The sequence below is a fragment of the Drosophila bipectinata genome, chromosome 2L (genome assembly GCF_030179905.1).
Source record: "Drosophila bipectinata strain 14024-0381.07 chromosome 2L, DbipHiC1v2, whole genome shotgun sequence".
NCBI lineage: Eukaryota > Metazoa > Arthropoda > Insecta > Diptera > Drosophilidae > Drosophila > Drosophila bipectinata.
This window is the reverse complement of record NC_091736.1, coordinates 22,036,698-22,049,335: the sequence shown is the minus strand read 5'-3', so window position 1 is coordinate 22,049,335 and position 12,638 is coordinate 22,036,698. Positions and strand designations below refer to the sequence as shown.

The following is a 12,638-nucleotide window of genomic DNA, read 5'->3' as shown; positions in this document are numbered from 1 at the left end:
CATATATGATTTTTTCTATAATCATAGTCAAAAATGTTTGATTTAAATTCTAACCGATGTCGGTCACATTGTGTTAGTGTCACATTTTGACACATAAGTACTTCTAAAAAGTTTTACTGTTTTCTGTCGAGTAGCACGGCTTTCGTTCGAGAAAAATGGAGGAAAACAATAAAATTGTGTTGGAAAAACTTAATCGCGGTGAATATAGCCTTTCTGAGCAACGTAAAGGTCGCAGTTCTTTGTGGAACATTCTATCGGAGCTTAAAAATGAACTTGACCAAATTGTGATAAACCAATAAAATATAGAACGTCAACACCCTCAACTTCAAGAGAAACATCAATATTTTCGTTTGATAGCCAAACCTGTAGTACCTACAGTTTCAATAGTGAATATTTGGATCAGTCTATAAATACCTCAAGCGATGCCTATTTCTTTTCAAAACTAATCAATAGATCAGCATCTAAGGCAGAAGAAACACCAGGCCGAGGAAGTTGATGAAAATCAATAAAAATGAATCAAAATATTTTTTGAAAGGTTGAATTACTTCAGCGCATTTTATATATATATATGTATATACTTTAAATCATAGATGGGCAAGGCCATGGCTCCTCGAGCTCGCCCTGTGAAAAATTCTGACTGAATCTGAATTTCTATCTTCAATACCACGAAAGTTATGTCATTTCCCATTGTTAAGTTATATGGCAGCTACATAATATAGTCGGCCGATCCCGGCCGTTCCAACTTATAAACTGCGTTCAAAGAAGGGTGTGCAAAATTTCAAGTCGGTAACTTTAAAACTGAGAGACTAGTTTGCGCAGAAACAGACAGACGGACAGGCTCATATCAACTCAGGAGGTGATCCTGATCAAGAACGTATATACTTTATAGGGTCGAAGATATCTCCTTCACTGCGTTGCACACTTTTGGACAAAATTATAATACCCTCTGTAAGGGTATAAAAAGGGGATAAAGCTGCGTATATTCATATATACTACATAAAACACTGGGACACATGTGTGCGCATGAAGTATCCTAATGAATTTCGCAAATCATATTTTTAATTAGGCATTTGACCCACAAGAACTTGCATTTATTGTGCCCTCTGTTACAGTGGGTCTGGTAACTATATTTCGTAATTTATATAGAAATTTGAAAAATAAATGGGGTTTCAAGAAATTAATTTTTTATTTTTTTTTTATAATTTTTTTTTAATACAAAAAATGTACATTATCCCCTCGTTCTACAGTGCAGACCGTTCCATCCACTAATGCCTTAACAAGCGCCATCTGCCCCCTCATCGGTGACATGGTTTTGCGTGGCTGCGTGTTGCACACGCTCGGTGGTTGAGCTTCCACCACTATCACCGCTGTTGCCGCATTACCTGACCCCTGGCCTTTTAACCCGTCCGCTCACTCCGTCCAACCCTTCTTTCCCAGACTGGGCAGATGCTTGTAAAGACACTTGTAGCTGACGGGCGGGTGCTGGGACCTGGGTGGTGTATCATGTCGTCACAAATGCAATTTAAAGCAAACAATTTTTTTTAAATGACCTACATCCGGGGCAGGACATAGGACATAGGACGCAGGACGTAGGACACATCAGCAAACGCATTCACTAGTGGCACTCTCATACACACACAGGCAGACAACAACAAAATAGGAGTTGTTTCGCTGCACCGCAAACAACGTCATTAAAAATTAATTCACGCTCGATGTCCTGGCTCAGTGAAAGAAAAAAGTGAAAGAAGTCGAATAATGAGAACTGGATTACGACCAGTTGGGACACTGGGGAAAAATATTGTTTTACTTTCGATTATTTTTTTAGCTCAAAATTATTTATTGATAATTGGAGAAGTTCGCTTAGGGCTTGATCAAAATCAGAAGCACATATGATACACATATGATAGCATCAGTAGTACTGTTGTATATCAGTGGTGCACAGGAGAGCTCCCTGTTTATTAAGCCCACAGTTTAGACCAAGTCATATATATTCGATTGTCCAAATCAGTTGATGCGGAACTCCTTCCCTTTCCCTTCCGGAAATCTCATTCTTTGCGAGAATTGCGTGACTTACATCCCTGTCGATGCTGCGATCCAACTCAAGAGTCTCTGTGCCTTTTGGGCCGAGTACTTCTCTTCTGAAACATCATGAGACAACATTTTTTTCCGTTTAATGCCAACAATTTTGAAGCTGTTTTTTTATCGTTTTTTTATACCCTTGCAGAGGGTATTATAATTTGGTCCAAAAGTGTGCAACGCAGTGAAGGAGACATCTCCGACCCTATAAAGTATATATATTCTTGATCAGGATCACCTCCTGAGTTGATATGAGCATGTCCGTCTGTCCGTCTGTCCGTCTGTCTGTCTGTCCGTCTGTCTGTTTCTACGCAAACTAGTCTCTCAGTTTTAAAGCTATCGTCTTGAAACTTTGCACACACCCTTCTTTCCTTTGCACGCAGTATATAAGTCGGAACGGCCCGGATCGGCCGACTATATCCTATAGCTGCCATATAACTGATTGATCGGAAATGGTATAACTTTGGTATTTTTAAAGTTAGAGAGTTCAAATTTTAGGTGAGAGCTATTTTTGGCAAAATAATACGACATGCCAAATTTCATAAGGATCGGCCGACTATATCCTATAGCTGTCATATAACTGAACGATCGGAAATGACCCAACTTTCGTGTTTTTGAAGATAGAAAGCTGGAATTTAGTACAGACTCTATTTTTGGTCAGTTGATCCAACCTACCAAATTTCATTAGGATCGGCCGACTATATCCTATAGCTGCCATATAACTGAACGATCGGAAATGGTATTTGGTAGAAATATCAACTTTCGTATTTTTGAAGATAGAAGTTTGGGACTTTTTTTAGATTTTGCATTGTAATAAATTGGAGTATATATTCCTATTCCCATAAGGATCGGCCAACTATATCCGATGTTTGCGATATATATCCGGTTTTAACTGCAAGGGTATATAAACTTCGGCTCCGCCCGAAGTTAGCTTTCCTTTCTTGTTTTTTGTTGAATTTTTATACCTTTGCAGATGGTGTTATAATTTTGGTCAAAAGTGTGAAACGCAGTGAAGAAGACATCTCTGACCCTGTAAAGTATATATATTCTTGACCAGGAACACTCCCTGTCTGTTTCTACGCAAACTAGTATCTCATTTTTACTCACACCCTTCTTTTCTTTGCAGTATATAACTCGAAACGGGCGGGATCAGTCGACTAAATCCTATAGCTGCCATAAAACTGATTGATCGGAAACCTTATTACTTTGTTGTTTTTAGAGTTTCTTTTAGAGTTTTGCATGAATGCAAATTATTGACAAAATAATACGATGTACCAAATTTCATAGAGATCGGCCGAATATATATATCTATAGCTGCCATATAACTGAACAATCGGAAATGACCCAACTTTCGTGTTTTTGAAGACAGAAAGTTGAAACTTCGTAAAGATTATATTTTTCGTCAGTTCATTTGACCTAACAAATTGCATATCGACCAGCCGAGTATATCTTATAGCTGCCATATAACTGAACGATCGGAAATGGTATTTGCTAAAAATACCAGCTGTGGTATTTTTGAAGATACAATAGAAGCTTGGGGCTTTTTTTAGATTTTTTATTGTAATAAATTGGTTATTTTATGATAATCTCATTATGATCGGCCCACTACATCCGATTTTTGCGATATATTATATATCGGGTTTTAGCCACAAGGATATATTAACTTCGGCTTCGCCCGAAATTCGATTTCCTTTCTTTTTTTTCAAATGATGCCATTATTTGACAAAAATAATACTATACTAAAGAAAAAATTTTTTCAATTTTTGACCCAAACTGTAAAAATACAGGAGAAACCTTACCATGTATTCCTGGAGGGCTACCAGAAAAGCCACACTCCCTGTACATTACACTATGTCCTTGCATGCACCATAAACTGGTCTATCAATGTTGATCATTCAGTTTCATCTGCATGCAAACTAAACATTCTTATAACGTTTAAAAAATTAATTCGTTTTTGTATTTTGGAGCGGATTGTCATTGAAAAATCTCAATGAACAAACAGAAAATATAATATATAAGTTTATTTAACAAAGTGCCATTATGTTTAATAGAAATTTTATTCAATGTACATAGTTTATAAAAAGATCATAAGTGAGTTAAAATTGTTTGACCGCAACCGACAATGTTGCTTGCATATCCTTAAGGTAAAATAACCCCTAGGCCGTATTGACCGTATTTTTAAACCCAAGGCCTAGTATTTTTTCCAGTGTTTATAAAGCAAGCCACACAACAACATATGAATGCTGCGGATTTGCGGCCGCCAGATTGTGCACCGTAATGTTGCCCGGATCCGTTTTCAGGAGAAGAGTCCAGAGCCAGAGCAGCTCCCAGACCTGGTCCTGTTGGCCCATTTTGCAACGGGCTACCCTGATGACTTAATGAGCATAATAAGCTCAGCGCCAAAATTACCTTTTTAAATGAACATGATGCTACAATCTAGTTTCAGCTGTTTGTGCAACATTCTGCACCCAAAACCCCTCACTCACTCATACTTACACCCCAGGATATGCACACAGAACACCCCGATGGGGAGTACGGCAAATGGGGATTAAAAGTGGCATAGACAAGCGGTAACATATTCAAATTAAGATTTTAATGTTCACACAAAAGGCGGCCATGCCCAAATAACCATTTTATCTGCGGACGTGTGGATCTGTGGGGGTCCTGAAAATCAATTCTGTGCGAGTATGGGCGTGAGTGGGTTTGGGGCAAAAGAACAAGGCTTTAAAGGATACCAAAGAAATGCAAAAGCAAATTAATTAGTTCGTCGTTTGATTGAGTTGCATTTAAGTAGCTTAGCGAAACCGTTTGTCCCGATAAAATTTTATAGATTATGGGCCTGTTAATGTGTTAAACAAGCAACAAAGGCGGGAAATGGAAAAGCTTCGCCCTAATGAGGGGCGTTTTCCAGACGTCTTTAAATTATTGGATTATATGACCAAAAAATATTATAGTTATTTTCCATACCTTACTTTTTGCGAAATTTTTTAAGCCAATATGTTTTTTTCTATCAATTTTGTCTTCAAATGAAAGAAAAAATACATTTTCTTAGGTTTCTAAGAAAAAGATCTTTAGGTTTGGCTTCATCAATTTTGAATTTTTTATGTATAAATTTTATTTCTCTTATGACTATGTTTTTGATTTTGATTATGTTTTTAATTTTTTAGTACAATTCGGAAGATTTGAGGTCTTTGTTTAATTCGTAATCTTTTTGCAACTTATTGAGTCTATCTACATATCATAGTGTAATGGAAAAGAGCGTAAACTTTTTATTAGTGTAAGCCATTTACAATTTGATTCGAATTTTCAGCTCAATGGCTATGATTTGTATACCCGGTAGAGTGCAAGAGTATAGTGTATTTGATTGAATGTATATAACATAGAAAAGGATTCATTTCCGACGCCTTCTATTCTTGATTAGAATCAACAGCCAAGTCAATATAACCATGTCCGTGAATTTCTGAGACTATCCCTGAAAAAATTCAGCCATGACTTTTTATTCTACTTTATTTCTTCTATTGCTATTTTAGTAATTCTCGCAGTAAGTTTGCCAAAAATTGTTAATCCTTATTTATAACCTGATTAATCTGCCACATAGCTCATTGGGCGGAAAATCTCTTTCTTTGGCTCAAAGTTCAAAATTATTTTCTTGAATTTGATGGTATGATGGTATCATTGGAATTGCATTGATACTGCAACTACCTCAAAGCATCGAGCTATTTACAAAGATCTACAACAGATGCTTGGAAATTGGGTACTTTGAAACCACCTGGAAAATTTGAACCATATTACCCAAACCTGGAAAACCGGAAGCCATTCTAGCCTCTTACCATCCGATAAGTCTGCTGTCGATACCATCTTAAATACTACAACGACTATTTTTGAACAGAGTATTGCCGGTACTGGACGAGGCTAGTCTGATCCCTGATCACCAGTTTGGATTCAGGCGGTCCCACGGAACTCCAGAGCAGTGCCACAAATTGGTGCAGTATATCCTGGACGCCTTCGAAACCAGTACTGCCAGTACCAGAAGTACTGCCTGGCTGTAATGCTGGACGTCAAACAACTCATGGACGTCTAAAAGACCGCATGTTTGCGGCCTTCCGGCTTCAGGGAGGTCCGCGCCGGAGTCTCCCAAGGCAGCGTGATGGGCCCTTTAATATATAACATCTAGAACACTTTTTGTTTCTATCCCTAATTTTATGTTAATTATAAGCCAAGTTTGTTGCGAAATTTAATGGATGTCCAACAGGGACAGTTTAAATAAAATTTAGCCCCTGTCAAAAACAAAAAAAGAAATAAATGTAGTCGGAAAAAAATTTTTTTTTTTAATCTTGTTTTATCATATATCGAACATAATAATATATAGGACATAAAATTCTTGTGTTTCGTGGATTAAAACTTATGATATTACTTCGTATTACGTAAACTGCGAATAAGGTTGTACGAGTTATTCTATATATATTGAAATAAAGTTAGCACGTTTTGCTCATACTTGCGCAAATTATAAATATTTGAATAGTTTTAGGCCAACTTAACACCATATTCAGAAATGAAACCATATTTAGTAAAAGTTTTGAAATATGGCCCAATGTTGATGTGGGCGGCGGGCATAGGCGTGGTCAAATTTTAAAAACAACAAAATTTTGAAAATTGGGGGTGGAGTACCGGGTATAAAATAGTTCTGGATCTCGTCTATAGCAGTCTATATTATTTTAAATTTATGCTATATCAATTTATCAATTGATCCTATATTATTTTATATTATTTTAAATTCCAAAATTCAATACTGAAAAAATCATTTTGGTTGATTTTCGTCATCATGGACCAAAATCATCATGGTTGTGTAATTTTAGACATTTGGTTAGAGCCCCATATATGTATGTATGTATGTAATACATAAAATAAAAAAAATTAAATAAGTCGCCAACAAAATAGCACCTACATTAATATAAGGTAAAGAGTGGAATGGAAGAGACGATTCACATAAAATGAGAGACTTCAACTAGTTTTATAGTTTCGCTTAAAGTTGCAAAAAGTTTTAGGGAATTTTAAATGATATGATAATATGAATAACTATGTCATAAATATTTTAATAGTAATGTGATCCCTTTCACTGGTCTTAAAGGCTCAGTGCTCAAGCAGCCGGAGAGACAATCACATATGCGAGACGCCTAAGCGTTGACCCAATAACCTTTAACGAATTTTTAAGCAGGAAGATTGCGTATACGCACTGTTTTCAACAACCACACATACGAACTTTGAAGCAGCATAATCAAATTAAAGCATAATTTTTTACGACATCAAAGTCATAAATATGAACGATGAGAAATTGTGCCCAAAAACATGAATCGTAAAAATTCGAAAAAGGGAAGATGAGGGACAGGAAGTGGCCGTGCTGGGGTCCTTGCGGGTGATTTTCCATTTCCGCTAAGCGGCTTGGTGAGAAAAATTAAATGTATAAATCATTTCTGGTGAGCCTTTAAAAATTGAATAAGCATTCGTCAGCAATAAATTGTTGGGAGGCAGAAGGAGTTCTGCATTTCCTCAGTTTTGGTTTTCAGTTTGGCCGCATATGCGCTTTCGGGCGCCTTTGGGGAAATCGTTCCAATTCGTTTCATATTTCATGTGGCTTCGGTTTCTGGGGTTTGGCTTCCGCTGCCATTTGCGTATTTGTGTGTTCTTTTCCGGATGAGTTATTATTGGCAAGCGTGCAAACCGAAGATCCAACGAAATTGGCATTGTTTGCTGCTGATTTGCATACTGAACGCAATAGAATATGTGGTCTTATTTATGGCAAGCTTTTTGGCGGTTTTTAATTAATCTGTTTCAAATAGCTGCGAAATTAAAACATACTTTTCAGGGCCAAGTCAAATCAATTTAAGGAGGTTGTGAAATTTGTTAAGTTATGAGTCAGCTTTACTAGACAATCTAAGAAAGCAGCTGTTCAGTGTGTTGTTGGCAGAATTCCATAATTGATTCATTTCCGCATTACGTTGTATCTTTACAAGTCCTATAAGACACACTAGAAGTAAAAATGTTTCGGTTAGGGATCACCGCAAACTGGAGTTACCTGTCCCTTTATCAAATCTACACCAGACTTGACTTTCTTAAGAATCTGATTGTTTTTTAATTATTGGGTAGTTGGGTATTTATTTGCACCTTTATCTTATTTACAAGTATTTTTGAGCGCAATTATTATTTGTATGTACCTACATACAAAAGTGAATACACAAAATTCAAAATAATGGCTTCCATTAAGGAAATCTCAATGACTTTTAATCGCAAAAGTTGAAAGAAACCCTTTGCGATTATGTCATTAATTAGTATTGTTCTTGATAAGTGGATTAGCTCACGCTTCATTTTGGCCCAATCGGCCGATTGGTTCAACGCAACTGAAGATAATAATTGGTCCAAAATACATTTCGTATAGGAGAATCTAATATATAGATACTTTTCTTTTTTTCTATTTGTAAAAATCCATCTGAATCTATTACTCTAGCCAGGCTCTGGGTCCCAACTGCCTATTCGGCAAATCGCCCAATATTTCTTCTTGAATTCTATTATGGCTTTTAAAATTTGATGCTCGGCTCCTTGCAGTATGCTAATTTTTGCCAACATGCAGGTCCTTTCTTAATTTCGAATGAAACAACGTGCAAGGAAGACATTGCAAAATGTTCGAAATGTCGGTTGATGTAACGGAAAGGAACCGTGTCGGAGAAACGAACGAAATGAAAATCGAATTTATGGTCTAACAAGCGGTGTCAAAATGCGAGAATTGAGTGCCTGGTTGTGGGTCCTGAATTGTCTAGGTGCCTATAGGGCTTGTGCCAGTTTGCCAGGGCATTTCCAAGCCAGATGCCTCCTCTCCAAGCAGCTGCGTCTCGCCATAAATCGCATTAGCAGGCCGCAATTACAAGACGCACAAAATGCTGTTGGGTCTGAATTTTCAGGGAGACCTCATCGAAAGTTCTTAATGTTACCCCACGGTTTTTTCCCCTGCAGATAAGAGTTATCAGAGACGCGACACCATAAGAGTCATAAAGAAGTAAGTTGCTTTAATTTACGCTTTTATAAATATATAGAACATGCACCTCCGACAGTGACAGCTTGGATCTAAAAAACTGATCTAATCGCTCCAGTCGGTAAATAATTTATACATGTAATTAGTTTAAACATATCACAGGTACAGAAAACCCATATTTCTCAAATCACACCAAAATCGGGCACTTGTACATGATGTTGATCTTGTCTATGTCCTTGGAACTGAGACCCAAACGTTGTCCAATTTGCGCGCTTGAGTCCAAAGGAACTATGGTGTCCTCGCCGTTTATAGAGAATGCGCCCGGCCTGTAGTGTAGGCAGCTGTCGTAGTCGTACCCCAGATCGAAGTCTGTCACTACTGAGTCTGAATACTTTTCAAAGTTGAACTCCTTGCCTGGCACTATGTTTTCGTAGACCACGTTGACGAATCCGTCCCGTATGGCGGAGCTTTGCTGATGGTAGAATCCCAGGGCGTGCATGAATTCGTGCAGGATGGTTCCGGGCCTGAAGCATCCTTCTCCCACAGGATATATTTCCAGGTTCATTTCCTGCGGCTCTCCACGATAACCAACTGCAGTGTAACAACCTCCAGTATTTGCAGTTACCGTGAGATACGCGGCGTCGTCGTCCGTGGCCTCTCGGAATATTATACAGGTGTTTCGCTCCAACGTTTCAATGGCAGTTTCGATGGCCTTTTTGTGCAAGTTATCAAAGTCGTTGGATATTCTATAGACCACTACATTCTGAGGCCACCGCTTCTCTGTATTTATAAGCCCATTCCTAGCCTTGGGGCCAAAAGAAAGAGTATTTTTCTGCTCCGTCGTCAACATCATGTCGCCTTCTACAAATCCACCAGCCTCTTCTGGGTCGTAGACACCTGCGGGCAAGGGCTTACCCTCGCTAATTAGGGCGTGCAACAGTAGAAGAATCACTATTTCCACTTTTGACATCTTGCCAGTTGTATTGTCCACACAAAACTAATAGGCCAGGCAAGAAGCACTGGCACTTAAATATATAAAATCTAAAAATAAGAGGGCGGGAGGTGGCGTGCCGCTTAGATTAGATACAAGCTCGGCAAATTTATTTCGCATATAGGTAATGACAGACGAAACACCTAATCAAATCAAGGTTTACAGTCACCTGTCCAATGTTCTTCAAAAATCGTTCATTAGTCATGTAATTTGCCAATACATGTGTCGGGCATACGTCATAAATTAGAGGTATTTTGGGATTGCCGAAATTCATTGTGAATGATAGCGTATTGTGAAGAGAACTGAAACTCAAGTGGCACAGTGATTGAATTCTCAAGTGGTTACCAAAATACGAAAAAAAAATTATATATAATTAAAATGTGGGCCATGAGTAATTCCCGATGGCTTGGCCCGACAGCCTCAACAAGCGTAATAGCTTTCCCGAACACAAGTTCTATTCTGCGGTCTTTCAGGTGTTTGATCGTCTTCTTATCACCTCTTAGCTTAGCCGAAAAAAGAGTATAGTGTGAAAATAGAAAGACTTTTACCCTGAGGCATTGAACAACAGTCTCTTAGGCTTGAAAAGCAGCCTTTATAGAATTCTAGAAAAAATAAGATTGAACATGTCAAGAAGTACAGCCGGGTGTTTCTGCATAACATAAAAAGCTAAAATACACACATACTTGATTAGGCTCATTTCCGACTCGGTATGCTTTATTACCGGTATGCGGTATGAGCTAAAGCTAACGGACTGTTCCCTACTAAAAGAATGACTCTCCTATGACAAGTAGTCATTAACGAACCACATGAGGGTATTATAACTTTGGTCAAAAGTGCCACGCCTCCTAATGCCCCCACAAATCGCGAAATTCTGTAGCGCCAGTACAGAAAATAAAAGACAGAATTTTCCGATTTGAAACTTGGACTCGTATGGTATCCAAAGATCAAGTTTGTGTCAAAATGTTGCAACAAAAATTTGTTTCTTACAATCCATACTATCAAAATTTAAACTTTAAACGTTAGTTAAAGTGGGGGTGGAAGAGATGAATACCGGGTCTAATAAAGTCGGGAAACTCGTTATTTCTTGTTTTGTTTGTATATATTTGAATATTTTTGAGTTGCGATCGGACAGGTCACTAACGAATGACTTTTCCACAGTTAATTTTAATCATGCCTTTGCATACTATGCGAACCAAGGACCAAATAAATTGATGTGTTTGGTTGCTAACTTACATTAGGACATATTTATATGTGGGACATATGTACATATATGTATTAAATCCGTTGGGCAGCAAAAACTGCGGCAAACTACAAGTGGCAACAAGCAAAAAGCGTCACTTGGCCGTAAAAGAATAAAAAAGCAAGACGCAAGAAGCAAAACTTAAGATCATTCTACTGTTCTATTATATCAATCTATTCGCCATAAAAAAACATTTAAATAAACACAATTCCTACAAATTTAATAAGTAACAAGAAAGCAAAGCTAACTTCGGGCGGAGCCGAAGTTGATATACCCTTGCAGCTAAAACCGGATATATATCGCAAACATCATAATAAAACCAATTAATTACAATACAAAATCTAAAAAAAAGTCGCAAGCTTCTATCTTCAAAAATACGAAAGTTGATATTTCTACCAAATACCATTTCCGATCGTTCAGGTTTATGTCAGCTATAAGATATAGTCAACCGATCTTTATGAAATTTGGTAGATCGGATTAACTGACCAAAAATAGAATGTGTACCAAGTGCCAGCTGTCTATCATCAAAAACACGAAAGTTGGGTCATTTCCGATCGTTCAGTTATATGGCAGCTATAGGATATAGTCGGCCGATCCTAATGAAATTTTGTAGGTCGGATTAACTGACCAAAAATAGAATCTGTACCAAGTTCCAGGTTCTATCTTCAAAAACACGAAAGTTGGGTCATTTCCGATCGTTCAGTTATATGGCAGCTATAGGATATAGTCGGCCGATCCCGGCCGTTCCGACTTATATACTGCGTGCAAAGGAAAGAAGAGTGTGTGCAAAGTTTTAAGACGATAGCTTTAAAACTGAGAGACTAGTTCGCGTAGAAACAGACAGACGGACAGACGGACAGACGGACAGACGGACATGCTCATATCAACTCAGGAGGTGATCCTGATCAAGAATATATATACTATATAGGGTCGGAGATGTCTCCTTCACTGCGTTGCACACTTTTGGACAAAATTATACTTTCAGCCCCAGAGGATCCATATCACCCCACGCTGGAGGTCTCAATCGAAACCACTCCTGGTATCGATCAGATGTCTCCGAGCGTGGTAAATAAGATTCGCTGTTTCCGTAAAGCTGATTTTCAAAAACTTAATAGCCTTATCGATACATTTGACTGGTCTGATATTCTGGCATGCACTGATCTTAATCTCACTTTAGAAAAATTTTATTTTACTTTAAATACATTATTTGACTCATGTGTGCCTTGGAAACATCCGTCCGCTTCAACAAATCCTCCTTGGTATACAAGGTCCCTCACTAACCTAAAAAATAAAAAAAATAAGCTTTT

The 12,638-nt window shown here is 37.8% G+C and overlaps 1 protein-coding gene across 1 annotated transcript; it reads right to left on the bottom strand.

Annotated features, from left to right (window-relative positions):
• Nucleotides 1-9,108: 9,108 nt before the first annotated feature.
• LOC108127091 (seminal metalloprotease 1) lies at nt 9,109-10,126 on the bottom strand. Its single transcript, XM_017243929.3, has one exon. It carries the CDS (start codon nt 10,068-10,070, stop codon nt 9,288-9,290), a length of 783 nt encoding a protein of 260 aa, XP_017099418.2. The 5' UTR covers nt 10,071-10,126; the 3' UTR covers nt 9,109-9,287.
• Between the last annotated feature and the right edge of the window lie 2,512 nt (nt 10,127-12,638).

Excerpts from the sequence above, each read along its gene's own strand:
- LOC108127091 (XM_017243929.3), bottom strand. The coding sequence starts at position 10,070 with ATGTCAAAAGTGGAAATAGTGATTCTTCTACTGTTGCACGCCCTAATT.